Genomic DNA, 26,827 nt, shown 5'->3' on the forward strand with positions numbered 1-26,827 from the left:
CAGACTTTTAATAAGGAAGAGAATCATGTTATGAGAAAAAGGCAGGAAAGTGGATTTGAGAATTTCAGATTAGCCATGATCTCAGTGAATGGCAGAAAAGACTCGATGGGCTGAATGGTCTACTTAGGTTCCTGTGTCTTATGGTCTTAAGTATTCAGCAATGTAGCTAAGAAAATGTCAGGGACCAGAGTCTTCTACTTTCCATCAGGCCTAGCAAAACATTGTAGACTTTTTACACTTTAATAATCTTATCAATTAAAAAGTGATACACTTTTGCTTACATGACATCCCTGGTTAGTTACTCAATCTTTATCAACCTCTGCATGAAGTACTAAATATGAAGTAATTTTTCTTACTTACATTTGAATTCACATCTCTTTGTAATAGCTTGCAGTTTAACAGAGCAGAGTAGTAATGAACTTGAAATTTGGCACATATACAGAAAGGATGCATATGTCAAAATCGGAGAAGTTTGAGGCAAGAAAACCAGGTAGAGTCAAAATGGGCTAACATAGGCTGTGAATTGAAATTCAGGGTGGTTCAGTTCGAAGTTGTCAAGCAGTACACACAATGATATGCTAAGAAGCAACTCATAAGATATTGAAATGCTCCATGCCAATCTACATCATAAATCCAGTCATCAGCAGAAAAGTAGTAGGAGACGTGGCACAACATAATGTCTTGGTAATGATCACATCAAACAAGAGGATGTCCAGTAATCTCTCAACCTCCAAGAGGACCATTGTCAATGAGTCTTGAAATCACCGCTGACCAGTAGTTGGATTGGCCAAAAGAAATTAAAGCTTTAAAAACAGAACAGAAAATTAGTACCCTGCAATGCGCACACTTACTTTAGAAGTAAAAAAATGCATGTTTCATAAATAATGAAACCACAATTTCAATCTCTCTGTTCAAATTGTCAGATTGTAATCTCTTGTAATTGATAGCAAAGCCAATGGAGCAAGTGTTTCAATTTCTCAATTTTCTTATCTCCACTCCTAACAAAGTTCATGATGTGGCTAAGTGGAGAAAACACTGCGAAAATGAAAAATTTTCTGAGATGCACCAGATTCCAAATCCAATAATACCTAGTACAACACACACACAATACCATAAATAAAACTCTAATTTTATTTGAGTGGTTGATAATAAAAAAACACTATCTAGCTCCTTAAATGGCTTGGGAGAAAATTGCTTGATGTAATGTGCTAATAAGTGATTCAGACTAGAGGATTTATCTTCTCAACAAATTGATTCAGTGCCTCAGACTTAGGGTTAGCAGGAAGGAGGGAAACCAGTGAGGCCTCCAACTTCCAATTTTTATGCAGTGATAATTGCCAGAAAATGGATGTGTGTGGATAGGAAGATTGGAATTGGTTATGATTTTAAAATTAGTGAATAGTCTACTGAATAGTAAAAACTCATGTTTAAAACTTCAATGCAGTGGCTTAATTCTTTTAGTAATAACTGGGATTATGGACTTTTTAATAAACAAGGTTACTGGTTTCTACTGAGATGATTACCAGTTTTTTGCTATGTTTTCTTCATTTCTCATTGAAGAAGAATTTCTGGTTGCTGTTCAATTAATGGGCTCTTAATCATTAATCTTATATGAACAGCTATTATATTATTACAGCATTTCTAACAAATTTATTCACCAGATGTTATTACACACTCCTGGAACAGGTGGGACTTGAACCTGACACTACTGAACAAACATAAGAGTTGAAACAAAAATATATATACACAGTAATGTATATTTTTAGAAGATAAACACGGAATATACATCAAAACTTGATTACAGTTATGTGTGTCTTAGGATACATTTAATTCAAGATGCTAAAATATATGCCCAGATTTTAATATCCTCATGGCAAAGTTAAGTTTCAATTCCAAGCATTTAAATCGTACTAAACTTTTCATAGAACAGGATTTTCATTGTTCGACTTCCTTCCTCCTTCTCCATTTCCTCCAGGCATTCTGCAGTACAACTCGACCCATTAACCATGTGATAGTAAAATTACGCTTGTACCATTCCCTAAACAAAGAAATATGGAAAAAATGACTTACTCATTTGACAACATTCACTCAGTTACAAGTTTATACCTAACTTAGGCATGAAACATCAGAGTATTACAATGTTGAGCAATGTATTTAAGCAATTTCCTTTATGTCCAGCACGTAAATGGTTTGACTTAAACCTGTTGACAATAATATCATCTTGACTGAAGTGAGGTTAAAATGAAGAACTTTGATAAGAATCTCAAACTTTCAATTTGTTTTTATTAGCCTCTCTTCATTTTCATATAGCTATCATTCATCTCACTACAATTTACTTCAGGGGTGACAAAAGAACAGGGCATCTTAAAAAATTCTGGTCAGTTTTCTCCTTTACTTATAAATGTAACGTTGCAATACTACAAATATGTTTTACCTAAGCAACTTGCTTAAAACCGTCAGATTTATTGAACAGATCTCAATATTGGTTGGTTGGTTTATAGATTGTAAAGCAAGTGATTATTTATTTTAAATCATTATATGTTCATTGTTATAGTTGTATATAACTATACAACTTACAGAAATAATTACAATAACATTATTCCTTATGTCCTAGAAGTAAATACTTTTCAAACAGAAAACACTACACTGAGTTCTGATGAAGACTCAGTGCACTTGAACCCGGTTTTCTTCCCATGAATGCTGCCAGACCTGCTGCATTTCTCGCAATTGCTGTTTTTGTTTCAGATCTCCAGCAGCCACAGTTTTATACAACACTGCCAATTAATTCATAGCCCTATTAATAAAATCAAACATTTAAACATTGCTTACACTATTTAAAATTTAATCAATAGGTTGACTTACTTATTGTAGTTCACATGTTTATTATAATTTATATCAAGAAATTCCTTATAAAATTCAGCCATCTCTTCTGCACTGAGAGTATTTTTTCTCCCTGAAAAATGTAATATGACCAATTAAAACCACAAGCACTGTGTATGATATAAGCATATATGATAAGCTGCTATTAAATGAAGCCACCTTGAGTAAAAAGCATCTTGTAGCTTTTTAAGAACTAGAAGCAGAACGGCATTCCGGTTATAATTTATTCTTAGCTGAGTATTTTACTAAACACAAGCAAAAAGACATAAAACATATTAGAAACTGATTCATTTCATACTTTCCTGTTTTTTGATATCAGGAAAAGTTTGGTTTTCAAATAGAAATAGCAGTTTTTGTTTAATTATACAATTCATTAAATATCCTTCTCAGCAGTCACATTTCAATGCAGGTGAGTTTCTACAATTTTCTTCTCACATTACTGACTATGAAGATAAATAAATATGACCTTAATGTTGTTAAAAGTTAGTTTTCCCCCTGAGATGACCAGATGCTGTGGGACCCTTGTATTCAGGTTAACCTTTCAATAGTGCATCACAGTTTTACAAAATGATCTTGATTTTTGTAAAAAAGTTAAAGTTGTATAACTTAGCTGAAATTATTTTTAAACTCCTTCCCATTTAGATGCACTGTTCTGAATTGGTGTTAACTAACCAGGATCTGGGCTATTCCACACTAAAAGTATGTCAGTGCAGCCTAGTCAGCTTTCTCAAAGTTCTGATTTCTTCATTGAGGGATATGAATTTTTGCATCACACATAATAGCAAATTGTGAACATGAACCAGAACTAGGATCATCAATAAAAAAAAGAATTAATGATCAAAAGAAATGTTTTGAGAGGTTTATTAGAATATACACTGTTTCACCCTAAGTGATTCAGTCAGGAATGCATGGCAACAAACTTATTTAATTGAAAACAAATATAATAAATCTGTAATATATGGACATAAGGAAAGGTCAGAGAAATAAAACAGTAGATGGCTCCAGCTGCATAGGCATGATATCAGACAAACGGATATCTAATGGCCAAATTTCTGGCTCCATGTTCTGGTGTGATACAATGCAAATTAGAGAACTGAATACAAAGTCAGAATATTACTGAAAAAGTAAACTGTTTTTTGTTCTATAAAATTTCTACTTAACTGAAGTGTCTAATAAGAACAGGGCCAAGGCATAACTGCTAAATCTAAAGTATAAAATTTTCACCTCTATGAAAAATATTGCTAACTTATACAATTCAATTTAAAAGCTATACCTTACTTTCCAAGGCCTTTGTAAATTCCTCTTAAAGAGATAACCTTCTATCAATATCCTGTGGGTTGCCATTGACTAGAAACCAAAATGGATGAGCCATATAATTACCGTGGCCACAAGACCAAGTCAGAGGCTAGGAATTCTGCAGCGAGTAATTTACCTACTCATACACCAAATTTGGTCTACCATCCTCAAAGCTCAAGTCAGGAGTGTGATGGAATATTCTTCATTTGCCTCCAACAATATTCAAGTACAAAGCAGTACTTGATTGGCAGTCCAACCACAGTTTTAACTTTTACTTCCTTCGCCACTGATGGACAGCGGCAACAGCATGTACCGTCTACACGATTATGGCAGCAACTTATCAAGACTCCTTCAACAGCACATTTCAAACCTTTGACCACTACCTCCAACAAGGGCAGCAGATACATGAAAATACCACCACTTGCAAGTTCCTCTCCAAGCCTCCATCACGACTTGGAAATATATCATTCTTTCACTACTGCTGAGTTAAATTCCTTCTTAATAGCACTGTGGGTGTACCTACTTGCTCATGACCCACAGCAAAATCAAGGCAGCAGCTCACCACTACCTTCAAGAACAATTAGGAATAGGCATTAAATGCTGGCCTAGTCAGCAATGCACACATGCCATGAACAAATAATAATAAATATTCACTCCTTGGTGACCTGGAGCATTAATATACAAAGTCATTGATGCCTGGAATTCCCAACTGGTGTACTAATACCACAGGTATTGAGACACAACATTGGTCCACAGGGAGAAAGCACAGAAAAAGATTACAGATCAGTCGAAAAAAGCACTTGCACAACTCCTAGTGGCCAGCTACAGAATATCATTTAAAATAGGATTTGTGGTGATATGACTAGTAGGACCAATGTTGTGTCTCAGTACCTGTGTGATGTTAGTACACCAGTTTCCATTTTCTGAAGAAGGTTCCCCACCCGAAACGTCAGCTTTCCTGCTCGTCTGATTCTGCCTGGCCTGCTGTGTTCCTCCAGCTCCACACTGTCTTATCTCTGACTCCAGCATCGGCAGTTCTTACTATCTCTCTTCGATAGAAGGTTATCTCTTTAAGAGGAATTTACAGAGGCATTGGTCCACAGGACAAAGCACAGAAAAAGATTACAGATCAGCCCAAAAAAGCATTTGCACAACTTCTAGTGGCCAATTACAGAATAGAATTTAAAATAGGATTTGCAGCTGGCTAGGCAGTGGGGCTCTCTAAAAGGGAAACGGGATAATATCCGAAGAGCTGGGAAGAAGGACCAATGCTTCAAAGTCACACAAACCTACTACCTGTTGCCAGAGAGCAAAACAGATATTTGGTATTGAGTTAATGCAGTCCAAAATCACATACACCAACAAAGTAGATTACTTGATGTCAGTATCCAATCTCTACGATGCCAAAATGTCAGAGCTAAGGTACTATAAACTGTGTTGTATGCGATAAGAGTGGCTATTGGCTAAAGTAAATCCTAGTGTTTAAACCAGGAATTTATGAGCAGAGTTTGTACTTTGAATGCCAACAATTTAAATAATCTGCAAATGGTTGAAAAATACTAAAATTTATACATGTTGTAGGGCATTGCCATCAGCCATGTATAATATTTTGCCTTCAGTGACATTAAGTTCTGTGCACATTATCTCCCTTCACAGTGAAAGTTCAACATAAGATTGGAGTTGCTTCGATAGTTTTAAAACATAAAACATGGTAACAAAGGATCTTTAAAACTAACTTTAAGACAAAGAACTCCGAAACAGAGTGATGAATATTCAATGATGCACACTCCTCAATCAATGTCAACATTTTATACACATTCACAACAATCTAAATAAAATTACTGCACAACCTGGTTTATTTATATTTCTTAGAGACAATGTTTTACAATGATATTGCATGAGTTTAAAAAATATTTAGTTACCTAATTGAAATAAAAATTCAAAGGTTACAGTTTACTCACCTTCCTCATCTCTTAAACCGATTCCTTTTGCCTTTAAGCGGGAGTGTATGAACTTCTCTTTCTCCTGGAAAGTAATGGACAACATTTTACTGAAAACAGTCAGCTGTACAGCACTTTCACAATTCGATGAATTTGAGAGATGTGACAATATTACTTGCCGAGAGGAAGTGAAATATTTTATGCTAAAAGCTGAAGAACTTTCCCCTCTGTGGTCTTACTTTAATTTGTGTGTATTTCAAAACAATAGAACAAGACAATAGATGTTAGTCAAAACTGGAATCTGAAAATGTCTGCTCTGAGAAAAACCGCAAATCTAGGATAGGAAACTGTATGATGTCCTGAGAAAGGGAGTTGATTGACCCCATTATTGTGCTGGAGGTAAGTTTGGGTCTGCTGTCTTATTGACTTCTACGAAGGGGAAGAAAAAAACGTCACTATGGAGCAGAGTGCAGACAGACTTCAATAAAAGGTACTGAGAGATCTTTTTTGAGAAAGGCAAGTATATAATCTCATCCAGACAACTGCCACTAGATATCTGCAGCAGAAAGCTTGGATAATTTATTCTGATTTTTTTTTTTTAAGTTTTCCTCCCTGTTTACCCGAGGGAAAAAGGAATCTCTTTCCTTAAGCTGCAAGTAGCATTGTTTTCTCAGTCAAACACAAGTTTGTTATGTTCTAAAGAGAAGTGATATAGAGATGTGAGATGAAATTCTGGAGCTGGTTAAGAAATCACAAATGGAAGTTATGGACCAGAGGTGAAATCTTTGATGGAAAGAAAGAAATAGCAACATTGTGGACGAGTGAATAAAAGACAAAGATCAAAAAGTATTGTTTAAAAAGGATGCACAGCAAAAAGAATATATAATTGTATGATTATCCAAATTAATGGAGCCAAGATATAGAAGCATACATGAGCCAAATTTTATGATATTGGAGGTAAAGAATGCTTTGAAATTGACCAATACGGGAAGCACTTCAGACATAGACGAAGTAACAAGAGGACGTCTAAAAAGCCCTTCGAGAAACAGGAATAAAAGTATTAACAGAAATGTGTGATCAAATATATACCAAAAAAAGGTACATTTCAAGTGTCTTGAGGCATTAATTATTTGTTAAGTGATCTAAGAAACTGAAAGCTATGCAGTGCAATCAGTTTAGAACTATAAGCTGAATGAATTATCTTGTTAAAGTGATCGTGAAAAAGCATAATAGAAAAAAATAACACAGCCAAAGTAAAAACTGGTAAAATGCAGTCTGAATTTTAACTGTAGTAGGAACAAGGAAGGGAATATGTAACCCAAGAACAATCTTTGATAAATGTCTATATGTTTACAAGAACATTAACAAATGCTGCACAGACCTTGAGAAAGCGTTTGATTGTGTTTATCACCAAAAGCTACTGGATGTGCCGCTGAACTGTGATATTTAAAATTGTACTCTGGGGTTTATATTGCCTGTCATTGTTAATCCTACTGAAAATGTGTTACTTCGCATATCTAAATTGGCTGGATGGCTGATTTGCGATGCAGAGTGATGCCAACAGGTTCAATTCCTGCACCGGCTAAGGTTACCATGCAGGATTCTCCTTCTCAACCTCTTCCCTCACGAGAGGAGTGATGACTTCCAGGTTAAACTACCATTAATTGTCTCTCTCTAATGAGAGAGTAGCCCTATAGTCCTCTGGGTGTATGGGGACTTTGCCTTTGCAGACATACCCATTGACAAAGCCTTTGTAAGAGCCTCCATGACTTGTGTCGAGAAAGGCAGTCCGTCAGCAATGTCCTCTGCAATCAAACACAGCGCCAACTCACAGATCTTTTTGGCTTGCGATTGACCAAAATACAAAAGGTTCATTAAGAAAGATACTAAATCTTGATCAGTCGGGAAATCAAGGTACACAGGGAAAGGGCAGAAAAGTGGACATGGCAATGTTGGATCAAACATTTCTTATTGAGTGGCAGAGCAGGTTCGAGGGGCCAAACAAACTACTCCTGTTCCTAATTCTAATGATCTTAATACAAAAATACTTTCTCAGGATTGCGCAAAGATGTTAGAAAGTATACAAACCTCCAAACAATGTATAAATCCAACTCTTCAAGCACAATCTGCTCCTCATGTAGTAGAGTTTTCAGATTTCACATTGGACTTAACGGTCATCTCAGAACCCAAAAAACCCACGGGGGAAGGCTAGTCATCCTCGATCATGAGGGACTATTTAAAAACCTGATTTTAAACTTCTCTACTTTAAATTACATTTGTCGCTTGGTCAACCATTCCACCAATCTGTCCTCTAAGTCTATTACCATCTACCTCGCTATTCAGCAGACTTTTAAATTGTAAGTGGTTGTGGCCCAAGTAATGACCTCTGAGAAATACTGCTGTCTACCATCATCCAGTCCAAAAATGTCCTCATTTACTCTGTTTCCTGTCACTTGACCAATTCTGCATTTATGTCACCCCTTTTATTACATGGGTTTCAACTCTGCTAGTAAGCCAATACAAAACATTTAATGAAACCCCTCTTTGAAGCCTATACACCACATCAATAGCTAACCCCTCTTACCACCCATCTCATCAAGTTTGTAAAAAATGGTTTGCCTTTAAGAAGGATTATGTTGACTTTCTTCAAATAATCCACATTTGTTCAAATGGTTTCTTCTGGACTATGATTTCTAAAAGCTTTCATATCACTAAATTAAAACTGACTGGCTTGTAGTTGCTGGTTTTGTTTTTAGAAGAAAAGTCCATGTAGAACATTGTGTGGAGGCTACTTGTTTTTCTAAATTGAGGAAGCACATTAATGTGGCTAATGCAGGTATTTTGCCAGTTGTCACAAAATACATTATTTGAAATCGCATTAATGTTAACGTGCTGCATTATCTATATCATCTTCCACGGACATAAAAGAACTGAAATCGATACAATTACTCGAGCAGTTATTCCTTTAAATCCTTTGAGAATTTTGTTAAAACTGCAGTAGAGCTTCAGCACTAGTTGTGTAATGTAAGTTCAGTGCTTTTGGACAACATCTTAAAGAGCTGTTAGGCTCAGTACTTAGTGTTCCAGAGCTGAAGCATGATCAAGACCATTTGCAGAACTGTTTTAGAAAGAACCTGTGTACATTTTAAAGTTGGAAGGAACATTTAGTACTTTTATTTTAACAGTTGGCCAAATGAACCTTATATTTGGAAGTGAACGGTTGGTTAGCTCAGTTGGCTTGATGGTTGGTTTGCTAAACAGGGACATCAAAAGTGCATGTTCAATTTCCATAAAAAATTGAGGTCACCATGACAGTCCTGCCTTCTCAATCTGGCACCCACAACTGTACATAATACTCCAGCTGAGTTTTAACAAGTGGCTTGTTAAGTGTCTTGTGCAAATTATACTTTATCTCCTTGCTCCTGTACTCTATGCTTGTTAATAAAGCTGAGGGCACTGCATAATTCATTACCTGCTTTATCCACACGTCATGCCACCTTCAGTGATCTGTGCACATATATACCCCGGACCTTCTGCTCCTACATCCACTTTAGAAGTATATCTCCTACTTTATACTGTTTTTCAACGTTCTTCCAGTCATACTGCATCACCTCGTTTGTCAGCTATATACGCACTCCACCAACTTGTCAACATCTTTTCAGAGTTCCACACTGCCTTCCTCACAGTTTGCAACTGTTTCAAGTTTTGTGTCATCTGCAAACTTTGAAATTGATCCCCATACAATATCAGTACAATACAATATCAGCTCCCAAAATCAGCCCCTGGGTAACTCCACTGTAAATCATCCTATGGCCCAAAAAATATCTATTGACCTTTAGTCTCTGTTTCCTGTCACTCAGCCAATTTTGTATTCATTTTGCTGTCTCTTTTACACCATGACCTACAATGTATCTCACTATAACGCAAATGAAGCACTCACACAGTAGTTAGTGTAAAGGTAGCCTGCACTTTTGCTGAGGTCTAAAATCATTTTTCAAAAAAAAAGATCATTCACTGGGAATGTGAATGTCGCTGGCTGGGCGAGCATTTATTGTGTTTCTAATTGCCCTTGAGAAGGTGATGGTCAACTGCTTTCTCAAACCACTGCAATCCACACAATCTTAGGAAATGCACAATATGGTTATGGAGGGAGTTTGTACCTTCATATTTGATTTACACTCCAGGTTAAGCATTCGATCAAATCAAAATTAGCTTCTGTGGAAAATATTGCACTATTTGTGTATATTTGCTAAGTCAAAAAAATTTAAACCAGAGAGTAGTGCAGAAGTACATCCATCAAGTAGACTGCAGTAGGTCAAGAAGGCAGCTCAGCACAACCTTCTCAAAAGGCAATTACGAATAGGGAATAAATGTTTTTTTTCCTCCAGCAATACACAGAACCCACAAAAGAATGAAAGCAATTAGAGTGAATTATGAAAAGACGGATAACCCACCACATTTTAATAGGCATTAGAGCATAAGTGCAATACCACATATTAAAAATGAAATAATTGGAGATTAATATTTCAAACAACATTTGAATAATCAAATATGAAAATCAGGTAATCCATGTAGAAAGTACATTTATAAACTTTAATTGACAAGGCACCTGTTTAGGGCTTGGAAAATATCAACAAAAGAAATGCAAGCAAGAGCCTAAAATTATAATCCCTGTTGAGAACAATAAAATTTAACAAGAAAAGAATCCCAACAGAAAGAAAATTGCTGGGCAAGATTTCACTTTTAAATGCTTTACTATTAGAAACTAACCAAATAAAAGCAAATTTTAATTCTAGTTAACAGCTGATGGAGAATTCAAATAAAAAAGGTCAATTTCACTTTAAATACTTGATACAACAGATTTATATCTCACATAATTACAAGCACTCACTTGCTGCACAAATATGGCATCACGTTCAATCTCTCAGTCTTTACAAGCTGGCCTTCATTTGTTCGATATCTCACCAATTTTAGCCCTCGGGTTGTATTCATTGGTAACCATACTCCATCGTGGACAGTTATTACCCACAGTGCGCATGTTTACAAACCTTCTGTCACTCAGGTCATAACCATTCTGATGGTACAGGATCTCCAGACTGTCCCTTCTCCAATTTCATTCAAAGTCAGAGAGGGATCTGGCAATACTTCAACAGCAATGAATACTTTCCAAGACACAATCCCTTGTTCTTCCTGTCTTCAATGTTTTGTCCTTTCCAACTGTGTAATGCACACTGTAACATTCTCAGGCACCTGCTTCAACACAGGAACTGTTTAAAGATTGCTAAACAGAAAATGATTCCATTCAAAAAGCCTTTGCACATATTCTCAATGTTGTGAACTGCTGCACTGAAAAGACGACTGAAACTCAGCCACACTGTAATTACCTTTCTGTATCCTCTGCTTCTTAGTTATTGACAACCAGATAATATGGACATTTCTCAGAACCCAAACAATGGTAGAACGAGGAAACCAATAAACTCTTTATCAAAATCCATTTTCTTCTCCAAGACACATCACACAAAAAAATACAGGCTTTTCCCAGCATATAGGACATCACAGTAGTCATGCACACTGGCAGACTGATTTGAAATGTCTGCCACTAAAACGCATACAGCAGTCAGGATTGATCCAGCAGAATCAATGCTCTTTTCTATTTAAACTAAAGAGATGGCTGTGCAGAAACATATTTGTTGGGATCAGGCAAGGGAAAGTTGAAAACAATAAAAGTAAAATATATATGAAATAAATTTATGGGCTCCACTTCTGTCAATGGAATGCAAGTATACTCTCATCATGTAGTGGCATTGGACTATTGGTACCGACAGTGCAAATTTGCTAATTCTCTCTCTTCCTCTAGGGCCAGTTGCAAAGATCCAAGTGACCAATTCTAACAGAAATGTTCGTTGGCCAAAAACTAAACTGTCCAAACAGGGTTACTTACACAGGTTAATTGCAATTATAGAGTCTCCAAAGTTCAACCGCCATACCACATCCCACCAGCATCCACTCATTCTTTATGTTCTAGTGCCTTCTCTGGGATTTTGTCTTGAGGAATACTAGATGCTGTATGGGAAGTGGAATTAGTTGTGCTAGAGTTAGTACATGAATTTTGTGGCAGTAGAGTAGGTTGCTGTGGTTAGCAAAGAGGAGATTTGGGTCACTGGAGGATTCCTTTTTTGCCTGTAGAGGGAAGAGGGAGGTCCTAGCATCCCACGTCTGTTCTAAACAAAAATCTATCCTGCAATCAGTAACTGTGGGATTAGCTTTTCATTTATACACATGTATGTGGAATTTAATAATTTACTTGTACACAGAAACAGAATATTGAGAATGATAGGAGGAATCAAGGCACTGTGGGTACAACAGCAGATCAGAGGCTAGGAATCCTGCAACGAATAACTCTCCAATTGACTCCCCCAAAGCACACCCACCATCTACAAGGCACAAGCAAGGATTGCAACAGGAAAAAAAGAAATCCCACCCCAAGGCAAAGAATAAGTTACAGATTCTAACATTTTCATTTTATGCTGTTTCTGCACCTATATTTGGAAACACATTGTAAAATTTTTATCAGCTCAAAAAAATTTTTAGGCTTTAGTAGTTCAAGTTCCATCTCCATTTCTTAATGGACTGCAAGTGACAAGCAGTTGAAACAGTGGAACATTAACTACTTAGCAACAGTGGGAAAACATAGCAAAATTATGAGACAACAAATAATTAACTCTCCTCAGTATAAAAAAAAACTATCAATGCAGGTTCTAAGATTTAAAATTTATTTCCCAATCTACATTCTGCAGCAACTGTGATAGCAGTATGCTAGTTAATTGTGTTTGGTACTAATATAGCAGGAAGCTCAAGCAATGTGAGGAGTCAAAATAATTGACAACAAATACTTTGTAAATTGTTCTTTTAGATCAGTATATAATTGTTTTAATACCTTTAACTGTTCCAGTGTAAAATGCAGTTCAGGTTAACAGACAGAAGTAAATATGAAAAAAAGCTGGCAGTGCCACCTAGAGGTGAAAGAATGAGACGGTAAAGGAAATTTATTGCATTACGCATTCAATATAATTAAGCATTTGTTTCACATTATGAAATAATAATGACACGGAATAAGTACAACAAGGAATGTGTTTGCAGTCACAAGACCTTTAATATTAGAAACTAATTAGGTAGTTCTGCAGACAGTGCGCATAGCTTCAGATGTTCTTAACATTTGGTAGTTCACAGTGGAAGATGTACAAATTTTAAAAAACATACATCGGGCAAATTAGAAGAGAATGTCAATTTACCTGAGTGGAACAATAACACAACCCTAAGCTTAACTGAGGTTGTTTAAAATTATATATAACAAACTACCCAACTTTGGTTGACATTTAAAATTCCAATTTCATCTCCTCTAGTCCAAAACTTGCAGCAAAAATTATTTTGTTTGTCATTTTATGTTTATTGTTCATTCATGGGATGTGGGAGTCACTGGTTCAGCGAGTCTTTATTGCTCATCCCTGGTTGCCCTTGAGAAGGTAGATCATCATCACCACTTTCTGCAGTCCATTTGCTGTAGGTAGACTCACAATGCCATTAGGGATAGAGTTCCAGACTTTTAATCCAGTGCAGCTGAAGGTACAGTGATATATTTCCAAGTCAGAATTGTGAATGGCTTGAAGAGCAACTTACAGACAGTGGTGTTCTCATGTATCTGTTGTCCATATCCTTCCAGATGGCAGTGGTTATGTGCTGGAAAGGTCCTGTCTTAAGTAACCTTGGCAAATTCCCCCAGTACTTCATATAGATGGTACACATGGCTGCTGAGTTATGGTGGTGGAAGAAGTGAATGTTTGTGGATGTACTGCCAATCAAGCCAGATTCTTTGTCCTGGATGTTGTTAAGCTTCGTGTGTGTTATTGGAGCTGTACTCAACCAGGTAAGTGGATATTCCATTGCACTTCTGACTTGGGCCTTGTACAAGGTGGATATACTTTAGGGAGTCATTATGAGAGTTATTTGCTGCAGGATTCCTAGCATCTGATCTCGTCTTGTACCCACAGTATTTACACGGCTATTCAATTTTGGGTCAATGGGAACCCCCAAGATGTCAACATGGGGGTATTCAGCAATGGTAATGCTATTGGATATCAAGGGGTGATGCTTAGATTTTCTCTTTTTGGGGATGGTCATTGCATGACACTGTGTGGCATGAACGTTAATTGTCAGCCCAAATGTTGGTATTGTCTAGGCCTTGTTGCATTTGGATATAGACTTCTTCGGTATGTGAAGAGTCATGAATGGTGCTGAACATTGTGCAATCATGGGCAAACATTCCCACCTCTGGCCTTATGATGGAGGGAAATTTACTGATGAAGCAACTGAAGATAGTTGGATTAAAACACTAAGGAACTCCTGCAGAGATATCGTGACCCCCTACAATCATCATTGTGCTAGGTTCAACTCCAAGTATTTTTCCTCTATTCCCAATGACTCACATTTTGCAAGGGCTCTTTGATGCCACGCTCAGTTAAATGTGGCCCTGCTGCGAAGGGCAGTCATTCTCAACTCACCTCTGGAATTAAGTTCTTTTGACCTATTTGAACATGGTCAGGAGCAGAGTGGTTCTGATGGAACCCAAACTGAGTCTCATGAGCAGGTTATTGCTGAGGAAGTGCTGCTTGAGAGCACTTGTGACATCTTCCAATACTTTTCTGTGATTGAGAGTAGACTGATAAAGTAATAATTAACCGAGTTGGAGTTGTCCAACTTTGTGTGCTGAAGATACCTGGGCAATTCTTTACATTGTCAGGTAAATGTCAGTGTTGTAAGTGGACTGGAACACAGTCTGGTTAGAGATGTGGCAAGTTCTTGAGCACATATCCTCAGTACTATTGCCAGAATAGTGTCAGAGCATGTACCCTTTGCAGTATCCAATGGTCCAGGCATTTCACAATGACACATGGAGCAAATCGATTTGGCTGAAGACTGGCATCAGTGATGCTGGTGACATCTTGAAGAGACAAAGTTGGATCATCCACTTGACACTTCTTTAGCGGATCGTTGTTGCAAATGTTTCAGCCTTGTCTTTTTGATATAACATTGAGGACTTAGGGCACCCCTCCTCCTCCAGCGAGTTAACTGTATGCCATCATTCATGATTGGATGCAGCAGGACTGCAAAGCTTAGGTCTTATCTGTTGGTGGTGGAATCGTTTAGCCTTGTCTAACATTTGCTACTTCTGCTGTTTAAAACAGAGGCAGTCCTGTTTTGTAGCTTCGCCAGGTTGGCACCTCATTTTTAGGTACATCTTACGTTGCTCCTGGCATACCCTCCTGCATGCTTCAATGAGTGAGGGTTATGAGGGATATGCCAGGGTGCAGACTGTGTTCAAGTACAATTTTGCTGCCGCTGATGGCTCACAGCGAATCTTGGATGCCCAGCCTCGAGTTGCTCATGTCTTTCATTTATTACAATGAAAATGCCACACAACATGATAGAGGGCTCCTTCAATGAAAAGATGGGACTTTGTCTCACCAAGGACTGTGCGGTGTCACTCTTACTGACACTGTCAAGGACAAATGCATCTGCAGCAGACAGACTGATGAGGGTGAGGTCAAGTACACCTTTTCCATTTGTTAGTTCCCTCACCACCTTCTGCAGATCCAATTTTGCAGCTGTGTCCTTTAGGACTTGACCAGATTAGTCAGCAATGGCACTGTGCACTTTGAAAGTTCCCTACCCAGAGTTCATTCTGTATCATCGTCATCCTTCGTGCTTCCTCAAGTGGTGTTCAACATGGAGGAGTATAATTCATCAGCTGAGGTGAATGTACATGGTAAGCAGCAGGCAATTACCTTGCCCATTTCTGACCTAATGTCATGAGACTTCGTGGGATTCACAGTCCATGTTAAAGAGTCCCTGGGCAAATCCCTCCCTGCTGTGTATCACAATGCTGCCACACCTGCTGGTTTTGTCCAGCCAGTGGAACAGGACATACCCATGGATGATGATACTGTTATCTGAGGCATTGTGTATAAGGTATGACGCTGAGTATGGCTATACCAGGCTGTGGCTCAACTAGTCTGCGAGACAGTTCTCCCAGTTTTACCGCTTGCTGCTAGAAGTTATTAAAGAAGACTTTGCAGAGTTGACAGAGTTGAGTTTGATGTTGTTGTTTTCAGCGCTTAGGTTGATGCCATTGATTTAATTTCCTTTTGAGACTTGTTCACAGTTGATACAACTGTATGGCTTGCTAGGCCTTTTCAGAGAGTAGTTAAGAGTCAACCACATTGCTGTGGATCTGGAGTCACATGTAGGCCAGGCCAGTAAGAACAACAGGCCTTCCCTAAAGGACATTAATGAATGAGACTGGGATTTACACCAATGGATAACAGATTTGCAGTCATTAGACTTTAAATTTCAGATTTTATTAAATTCAAAAATAGAACATTCCCTGGGTCTCTGTATTACGAGCTCGTTGACAATAACACTACCTCACACTTAACAGTTATTTAGAAAGGAAAATGGGTAAAAAGCTTTGATCCTCTAAGGAAAGTCTGCTGAGTTTATAATGGAAAATAAGTAAATGGTAAAGAAATTAAAAAGGTATTTTCCATCTGTCTTTAGGTAGAGGGTACAAATAGCATTCCAGAAATAACTGTGAATCAGGACAAAAACGGGAGGGAGGAACTTAAAATATTAAGGCAGGGAAAAGGTGCTTATAAAATTATTAGAACTAAAAAGTGACAAGTAGCTGCTGAGATATCAAGTGTATTGTTGTTAACTTTGCAAAATTGTCTAGATTTCCAGATGGTCCACCCTCCAAAGAAAAGCCATAAAGATCACAAACTTGAGGGATAGGCTGCATTATCAGCCACAGGAACATTACTTTAAAAGTTTCCTTTCAAATGCTAATATTTGTCATCATGTCCCTTTACGGAAGTGTTTGTCAATTTGGTAATTAACTTGTTTGTTTTTTTCAGTTTGCTCAAGAGTGTATGAACAGACATTCACTAACATGGGCATAGAGTGGAATCAGACGTTACAAACCTGTAATGTTTCACTTTGTGAATAAATCAATATAGTAAATGGTAAAGGAGAAGTAAATTGTAAATTGTAAAGAAGTAAAAACTAGCTCTTATTTCTTCTTTCACTATCTAGCTATCAGGAGTATAATAGAATGGTCAAAGCAAACAATATAGATATGTTTAAAGGGAAGCTGGACAAGCATTTAAGGGGGAAAGGAATGAGGAAAGATGGGAGGAGGCTCACGTAAAGCATAAACACCTAACAGGTTGGTTCTGTCAAATGTCATGTTTTATGTCATCTAAATCCTTTGTAATCAATATAATAAAGGCTGTTTGCATCACATGGCTTTAAAAAAAAAATCAGAAATTCCTGCCATTAAGAGCACAGAATACTTCAAATCAATACAAACTTAAATCACTCATACTACTCACCTTGTTGAAAGTTATGTTCTGATTCAACCAAAAGTTCTGGTTCCAGTCTTGTGTGTCCATCCTTAAATTCCTCAGCTCCTGCTCCAGTTTGGATTCAAGCTTTGGTGTATAAAACTTCATAGGTCTTAGGTTTGAAAGCCTATCTGGAGGGCCAACCCAGTCATGGTGCAAGTCCGCAGGAGGCTGGAAACTTGAAATCTGAGAAAAGTTTATTTCAGTTTAGATAATAAATAATTAGCGTTCCTCTTAAAATTTCAGAGTAATAGCAGTTCAGACTGTGTACCCACATTTGTAGAACAATTATAGCCACAACACACATTTCATGAACGTTTGTCTGGAAATGAACAGATCTTTGACATTTTATATTAAACACTTGACTATGTGGGTACAATTGGATATGAAGAGATTAAAAATACATCCTTCCATGCAGGATATGCGCTTGCTCACTTTAGGTTAAGTATGTAACATTTTAACTCTATAACATTTTCATTTAAATCAGAGATTTCTTGAATACAAGAACTTTGACAGCAAAAGCTCAGGCTGAAAATCAACACAAAATGGTTCACAGGATAGCGCAGCATAACTTTATGGAAGAACTGATTGATTTTGCCCACAGAGGCAGCATGGTAGCAGTTTCCATGGATCACAAAGTTTAGACAGGTCAAGGTCATGGACAGCTGCTTAATGTTTTTCTGTGTTTTAAACAAAACTAGAAAATGCTTAAACACAAACAGAAATTACTGGAGAAACTCAGCAAATCTGGCAGCATCTCTGGAGAGAATGCAGAGTTAACATTTTGAGCCCAGTGACCCTCCCTCATAACAGGAAAAGCTTAAACATAGCTTTATCAATTAATAACTCCCCAATAATGCTTTCAAAGTTTCTACTTAACAAAAGAAAAATGTTTTTCTATAGGCAGCCAGATTCAACAATATGATACTGAAATTTGAGGGAGATAAATTAGGTTGTATTAACTTGAACTGGCATGTAGATTTGGATTGAGTATGAAGTGGTGACAGCAAATTAATGAAGTATGTTGGATAGAAAAGAAATTGAATAAAAATGAAATATACTTACAATAATAAAATCATAATTTACCTAATTTGCAATTATATCAGGTTAAGCCAGACATGATCAATTATAGATCAAGTATGAATTGGTTCAATCTCATGCATGCTCTGAACATAGAGTTGGGATTCTGCTTTCAGTACTTGCGTTCATTCATGCACAGAAAAACATGTCAGTCACACAATTCAAGAGAAGAGGGATAGAGTTTTTTTTTAAGAAAGTGGCTGATAGCTCTTTTGACTTATAAGTGGTATAAATAGTAGATTTTCTTTCATCCACAGGTGTTGACATTGCAAGATGGGGCAGCTAGACTCCAACTGCCTTTGAGCCACAGCAGAGATCCAGGATTTGACCAGTGACAGTAGAGAATAGGCAACATAGTTCTGAGTCAGAATTGTATGGGGCTTAGAAGGAACTTTTGCAGATGTGGTATTCCTTTGTATCTGCTGCCCTTGTCTTAAGGTGGGAAAGGCTAAGGGTTTGGGAGATGCTGTTTAAGGAGCCTTAGTGAGTTTCTGCAGTGCCTCTATGCAACAGTAGTGGAGGGATTGAGGATGCTAGATGAGGTGCCAGTCTAGTGGCTGCTTTGTCCTGATGTTGATTTCGTGGAATGATATTGAAGTTGAAACCATCCAAGCAAATGGAGATTATTCCATCCCACTCCTGACTTATGTATTATAGATGATCAACATGCTCTGGGGAGACAGGAGGGGAGTTATTTGCTGCAGATGTCCATGCCTCTGACCCGCTGCAGCTGCAGTATTTACATCACTGATCTAGTTCAGTTTTTGGTCAATGGTAACCTACAGAATGCTGATAGCAGCGAACTCAGCAATGATAATGCCCATGAATGTAAGGGGTCATGATTCGAGTCTCTCTTGTTGGAGATGGTAATTGCCTTTTACCTGTGTTGCACAAATGTTACTTGCTAATTATCAGTCCAACACTGGATGTTGTTCAGGTCTTACGGCATATTCACACAGATTGCTTCACTCTCCGAGGAGTTGTGAATTATTCTAAAAAGTGTGCAATCAATGAACATCCCAATTTCTGACCATATTGATTGACGAAGCATCCGAAGGTGGCTGCGCCCTAGGACACGACCCCGACAAACACCTGATGTCCTGGGACTGAGATGAATGACCTCCTACAATCTCAACCAATTTCCTTTGTGCTAGGTATAATTCAACCAATGGAATGCTTTTTCCCCCCCGATTCTCACTAGCTCCAGTTTTGCTAGGGCTCCTTGATGTCATACTCAGTCAAATACAGCTCTTTTGACTTATAAAATGTCAAGGGCAGTCACTCTCTCCTCAACTCTGGAGTTGTCCATGTTTGGAACAAGGCTGGAATAAAGTCGGAAAATGAGTGGGCCCAAGCATCCGACAACAGGTGTTACTGAGCGAGGGGCGTTTTACTAGCATATTTCCATCAGCTTGTTGATGGTCAAATATAGACTGATGGGGTGGTAGTTGACTGGGTTGGATTTATCCCAGTTGTTGGAGTCAGGGGATACCTGGGCAATATTCCACATTGTTAGGTGGATGCCAGTGTTGTAACTGTACCGGAACAGCTTTGACGAGGACTGCAGCTAATTCTGGAACACAGATCTTCAGTACCATTGTTGGAATGTTGTCAGGACCCACATCATTTGCAGTATTCAGTGACGTCGCTGTTTCTTGATTTGTGAATGCAGCTCTGCTGAGTAACAATACTTGGACTATACAATCACAAGTCTGTATGCGAAACAATTTAACTAAAGCGTCAATGAATTGAACAAAATTGTTCCTCCACTCATAAAAAAGCAACATTTTGACTGGTGATCTGCAAAGTGCTACTATATAATTTAAATTACTGCAGTGCTGTTCAATAAAGCTTCTCTTCCAGTAGTGAAAACGAAAATGATTTTGTTAAATACAGAAGTTAATTAATGAAATCACACATCACTAACTTATTCATTTTACTGTCTCAAGATCAAATTAGTGTGATTGAAAAAGAACAGGCCAGAGGCAGTATGAATAACTCAAAATGCAAATATGCATTTTGTTCAAATCAAACATTGTACGCATGTATTGGGTATCTTGAAACAACAGATAGATGGCACATTGAGCAAATTTATACTTCGCAACATATATTGTACCAATGAATTCATGTGGTCTGTCAGTGCACAAGTCTTTCAAAGTTCTGTAATTAAAAAGAGCCAAATTAATAAGTTTAATTAGATACTAATATATTTCCATTTCTTCCCTTCTGACCAACATAATTCCAATGGTCGAAAGAGAAATATTAAACATTGTTTTTAGTAGGAAATAATCTAGCAGATCAAGTGGACATCAAAAGGCCAATAAGTCATCCAAGCTTCCCCTCAATAATCTTCTCAGAAAGACTTGCATTAATCAAGATATTCCAAAGAGCTTTACAGACATTATGAAATACAGATACACAGACTGCGTTATCACTGGAAGAAATGGCCCGCAGTTGTGTCAGAAAGAATCATGAATGCTTTTCCTGCAAAGAATTACTACAGCAGTGTAGTTTTGATAATATATACCTAACAGTACAGGTTTTATAGGTAGTTGGCGACAAAAATCCCAGGTGATTAAACAATCATTGGTTACTGGTGTAATATAGGAAATGCAGCAGCCACATGAAGCTCTCACAACAGGCAACGTGAAAAGAATCAATCTCTCAGTTTTTTTTAATAATGCAGAGGATGGTGGGGGTGTCTGGAATTCGCTGCCTGGGTAAGTGGTGGAGGCAGAAACCCAAAACTCTTCAAAATATCTGAATCTGCACTTTAAATGCTGTAAGCTGCAGGGCTATGACCTGTGGGCAGGAATAAAGAATTAGAAAGATCATCTGGGTATCTTTGGGACAGAACGAACAAGATGTGCCAAACGGTCCCCTTCTGTGCTGTATCATTTCTATGGTTCTGTTTTGATTGGGTGATAAATATTAGCCAGGACAATAGGGATAACTTCTTCGTAATTTTACAAAGTGTGAAGGGATTTTTTTTTTTGTCCATGCGAGAGAACATGCAGGGTGAAAAAACCTGAAAAATCTGTGGATGCTGTAAATCAGAAACGAAAACAGAAGTTGCTGGAAAATCTCAGCAGGTCTGGCAGCATCTGTGAAGATAAATCAGAGTTAACGTTTGGGTCCGGTGACCCTTCCTCAGAACTGTTGGTAGCGAGGAAAATGTCAGTTTATGTGCAGAAGATCGGGTGGAATGAGTGGGTTGGGAGTAAACGATAGGTGGGATTAGAGTCCAAAGACAGAGAAGATCAGTTGGACAGACAAAGGAGTGGATAACGATCTGGCTGGGAGGGTGAATAGCTGTTAATGGAGACAGTTATTGTCTAACAATAGATAGTGTGTAATGGCAGACTATGTGAAAACAAGGCCTGGTGTGTGGTAGGGGTCTAGGAAATGGGAGAGTTCAGGCCCTAAAATTATTGAACTTGATATTGAGTCCGGAGGGCTGCAGGGTCCCCAAGCAGAAAATGAGATGTTGTTCTTCCAGCTTGCGCTGAGCTTCACTGGAACTGCAGCAAGCCAGAGACAGAGGTGTTGGCCAGGGAACAGGATGGTGTGTGAAAATGGCAGGCAGAGTCTTTTTTGTGAGCAGAATGTAGATGTTCTGTGAAGTGGTCACCCAGTCTATGCTTTGTTTCCCCAATGTAGAGGAGTGAGCAGCGAATGCAGTAGACTAGATTGTGCAAAGTTCAGGTATCAAGTGCTGCTTCACCTAAAAGGTATGTCTGAGCCCTTGGATACCGAAGAGGGAGGAGTTAAATGAGGAAGTCCAGTGTACTGGCCTTGATATTACAGAGGCCGAGTGCCTGCTCTCAGATAGCTCCTCCTATCATCCCTGGACCATGACCCCACCATGGCACATCAGACCATTGTATCTATCATGGTCAGTGACCTCAGTTTAACTGGTGATCTCCCCCTCACTGCCTCTAAGCTGATAGTTCCCCAGCTCCACACAGCTCGCTTCTACCTCTTTCCGAAAATCCACAAACAGGACTGCCTGGGCAGACCCATCGTTTCAGCCTGCTCCTGTCCCAGAGACCTCATCCCTTCCTACCTTGACTCAGTCTTTTCTCCCCGTTCCAGTCCCTGCCCATATACATCTGAGATTCCTCTGACACTCTGTTCTGGTTTCAGAATTTCCAGTTTGCAGGCTCCAGCCGCTACCTTTTTACCCTTTACACATCCATCCCCCAGCAGAATGGTCTCAGGGCTCCCTGCTTCTTCCTGGACGGAGGCCTGAACTGGCCCCACCCACCACCACCCTCCTTCGCACCCTCAACAACTTCTCTTTTAACTTCTCTCATTTTCTTCAGGTCAGAGGGGTGGCCATGGGTACCCACATCGGCCCCAGTTACTCCTGTCTCTTGGTTGGTAACATGGAACATTTCTTGTTCCAATCCTATTCCGGTCCCACCCACAATTCTTTCTCAGATATATCGATGATATTATCGGTACTAATCCCTTCTCTCATCCAGAATTGGAAAAATTCATCGATTTCGCTTCCAATTTCCACCTCGCCCTCACTTTCGCCTGGTCTATCTCTGACTCTTCCCTTCCTCAACATCTCTGTTTCCATTTCTGGGGATAGACTAGCCACTAATATCCACTATAAATCCACCAACTCCAACAGCTACCTGGACTGTACATCCTCACAATTCTGTTTTCTCTAGAGATTCCACTGCATTCTCCCAGTTCCTCTGATTCTGTCGCACATGTTCCTATCGGGCCAACTTCAACAAGGGAGCCTCTGAAATGTCCACCTTGTTCCTCAACCGAGGATTCCCCAGCACCGTTGTCAACAAGGCCCTTAACCAGATCCGACCCATCTCACACACATCTGCCCTCACCCCCTCTCTTCCCTCCCACAACAGCGATAGGGTTCCCCTTGTCCTTACCTACCATCCCACCAGCATCCACATCCAGAAGATCATCAGCTGCCATTTCCACCACCTCCAGCGAGATGCCACCCACCAGACATGTATTGCCTTCCCCTCCTTTGTCTGCCTTCCACAGGGACCATTCTCTCTGGGACACACTGATCCACTCTTCCTTCACTTCCAACACCCACCCCACCCCCACTGCAGCACCTTCCCCTGCAACCAAAGATGTAACACCTGCCCATTTATCTCCTCCCTCCTCAGTATCCAAGGGCCCAAACAAACCTACCAGGTGAAGCAGCACCTTACTTGCACCACGTACTGGGCTTTGTTATCATATAGTCTACCATTACACACTACCTATTGTTAGCCACTAACAGTGTCTCTTAACAGCTATTCACCCTCCTAGCCAGATAGTTATCCACTCCTTTGTCTGTCCAACTGTTCTTCTCTCTCCTTGGGCTCTATTCCCATCTATCGTTTAATCCTGACCCACTCCCTCCAACCCTATGTTCTGCATATAAATCAAGATTTTCCTAGCTACCATCAGTTATGAGGAAGGGTGACCGGACCTGAAACATTAATTCTGATTGCTCTTCACAGATGCTGCCAGAACATTTAGGGTCTGAGTTTAATATCTTCTGACTCAAAAAGCAAGAGGCCTACTGAATGAGGGAAATGTTATTATGTTATGTTATCTTATAAATGTTATTAACAGGACAATATAATCACTGGTAAAAACAATGGTACTTCACTCAGTGCATTATTGTAGGTAGAGGAATCTTCCAAACTTATTTCACTACTACCATAGATATTTTGCAATTCAAGATCAAAATGGGATGTTTTCAGCCTTAATGGATAAACCTGTGATATAATAATTTTTTTCTCTTTATTCATTCATGGGATGAGGGCATCACTGGCTCGGCAGCATTTATTGCCCATCCTTAAGTGCCCAGAGAGCAGTTAAGGTCAATCACATTGCTGTAGGTCTGGAGTCACACGTAAGCCAGACCAGGTGAGGATGGCAGTTTCTTTCCCTAAAAGAGTGAACCTGATGGGATTTTCCTGACAATAGACAATAGACAACGGATTCATGGTCATCATTAGATTCTTAATTCCAGCTATTTCTTATTGAATGCAAATTCCAAATTCCACCATCCGCCATGGCAAACCTGGGTCCCCAGAACATTATCTGGGTCTCTGGATTAACAGTCCAGCGATAATACCACTAGGCCATTTACAATTTTGCAGGTCTGATTGAAAAAAAATTAGAGATTCACAAATCATGTCTGATGAGGGAAAGGCATGAAGCTTTTCCTGCAAAGAACTTCTACAGCACTGGAATTTTTGATAATATGTACTTCATAGCAAAGTAGCAATCAATCTTTGATTGCAGTCAGTCTCAAAGTAGCTATCAGATGAATGCAGCTACAACTCGAACAGCTCAATATCCAAGACAAGGCAGCCCACTTGACCATCCCATTCACCACTTTAAACAATTCATTCTTTCCGACAAACTGCATGACGCGGGTGGCTGTAATGGGTACCATGCAATACACTGCACTAACTCTCAGAAGGTTTTTCCGACAACTGCTGCCAGCGAATGCTAAATATTTTAGGGTACTGCATCCAAAACGCAAAGGCTACAATTGCGGCATTTAACATGACAGCTTGAGATGTCTGATATATGTGAATGATTCTGCCAACGGATGAAAATTTTCCTCCATTGTCCACTTCTAACAATAATATTCAGCATCCACACTGGGTTATCTCTTAATAAATCAAACCTTCGTTAAAGCAGTTTGCGGAGAAAAATCAAGGACGGTACAATATTATGTTTATGACCTACGTTAGGTAGACAAGGACAGTTCCCGGGAGGGTAATAAGCTTCAAATAACATTGACAGTCACCCTAGAGTTGCTTCACATTTACTAGAAACAGGAAGGTTATCATATACCTCGGCACCATTTTCACTTTGATCAGCAGCACTGCTCGAAACTGGACAGCACCTTCCTGCCAACACCACGTATTTGTCCCCTCCAGCTTCCTTTACCCGGGTACTATGAAATATTCTTGCCCTCGACAATTTTCCAACAAACGAAAAGACAGTTATCGACCTGCAGCTCATCGCTAAGAAGACACGACCATCCGCCTTGTCCCGAGCTGTTCCAGTTTACGGCAGTAAGGAACCGACATCCTGTCGTGAAGCGATCCGGCAGTTGGCGGGGTTTGGCTCTCCGCGTATGCGTGGTCGAAAACTCTTCGAACTAGCGTTTTCCAGAGAGTTCCCGGCTAGGCAGTTGGTTGGTGAGTGGAAGGATCCAGAAGGAGCTTCTGGTGGGTTTGACCGGGAGTGAACTCGTCTCCCTGTACCGGTTCGGTACATAATGACGGTGTGTTGAATCGGGCGCGCGCGCGGTTTGGGAGCGAGTCTCGCGCACGCTCTCTTTCGGTATAACCGGTGCGGCCTGGCCTGTATGACAGAGCCTAACGTGGAGTTTATCTCTCAGAGCCTGCGCCAACGCCTCATGAATTACTCAGAGATATTAGAAACTGCCGATGCTGGAGTCTGAGATAACAAGGTGTGGAGCTGGTGAACACAGCAGGCCCGGCAGCATCAGAGAAGGGTCCAGACCCGAAACGTCAGCTTTCCTGCTCCTCTGATGCTGCATGGCCTGCTGTGTGCATCCAGCTCCACGCCTTGTTGCTTCATAAATTACGTCGAGAAGTGAAGACAAACTGGCTGCTTCACAGTCAGTGATGCGTTAATCATCCTAGTTCCCGTGTAATCTGGTGAAGGCACGATATATCCAAGGGAGATATTCTCTAACACCAACCCGCCAATCCAGCATACCATTTCAACATGATCTGTGTCACTTAGTATCCCTCTTTTTTATTTTCAGTCACAGAATCCCTACAGTGTGGGAAGAGGCTGTTTGGTTCGTGGCGTCTGCACCAACCTTCCGAAGGGCGTCCGTCCCTATCGCCGTAACTCCCCATCTATGGCTAATTCACCTAGCCTGCACATCTTGGGAGCAAACCCATGCAAACACGGGGAGAATGTGCAAACTCCACATAGACAGTCACTCGCGGCTGGAATCAACTTGGGCCCTGTCTTAGTGAGGCAAAAGTACTATAGTGAGCCGCCCTATTCAGGAATTATCTGATCGAATCAGAGATAGTAGGAACTGCAGATGCTGGAGAATCCGAGACAACAAGGTGCAAGGCTGGATGAACACAGCAGGCCAAGCAGCTCTGCTCCTATGATGCTGCTTGGCCTGCT

At 39.4% G+C, this 26,827-nt stretch overlaps 1 protein-coding gene across 1 annotated transcript; it reads right to left on the reverse strand.

Moving 5' to 3' along the window:
• Positions 1 to 224: 224 nt before the first annotated feature.
• On the reverse strand, positions 225 to 26,235 carry LOC109918819 (cytochrome c oxidase assembly factor 8). Its single transcript, XM_048600228.1, has 6 exons — positions 25,502 to 26,235; positions 17,564 to 17,761; positions 6,138 to 6,201; positions 2,863 to 2,953; positions 1,917 to 2,038; positions 225 to 803 (listed from the first exon to the last, which is right to left on the reverse strand). Exons 1-5 carry the CDS (start codon positions 25,670 to 25,672, stop codon positions 1,936 to 1,938), a joined length of 627 nt encoding a protein of 208 aa, XP_048456185.1. The 5' UTR covers positions 25,673 to 26,235; the 3' UTR covers positions 225 to 803; positions 1,917 to 1,935.
• Positions 26,236 to 26,827: the final 592 nt, after the last annotated feature.

Source organism: Rhincodon typus, chromosome 8, assembly GCF_021869965.1.
Source record: "Rhincodon typus isolate 14 chromosome 8, sRhiTyp1.1, whole genome shotgun sequence".
NCBI lineage: Eukaryota > Metazoa > Chordata > Chondrichthyes > Orectolobiformes > Rhincodontidae > Rhincodon > Rhincodon typus.

Excerpts from the sequence above, each read along its gene's own strand:
- LOC109918819 (XM_048600228.1), bottom strand. The coding sequence starts at position 25,672 with ATGAGCTGCAGGTCGATAACTGTCTTTTCGTTTGTTGGAAAATTGTCG. Across the intron at positions 17,762-25,501 it reads AAAGTGAAAATGGTGCCGAG|ATTTCAAGTTTCCAGCCTCC; the intron begins GTATATGATAAC and ends AACTTTTCTCAG. Across the intron at positions 6,202-17,563 it reads AGAACATAACTTTCAACAAG|GAGAAAGAGAAGTTCATACA; the intron begins GTGAGTAGTATG and ends ATTACTTTCCAG.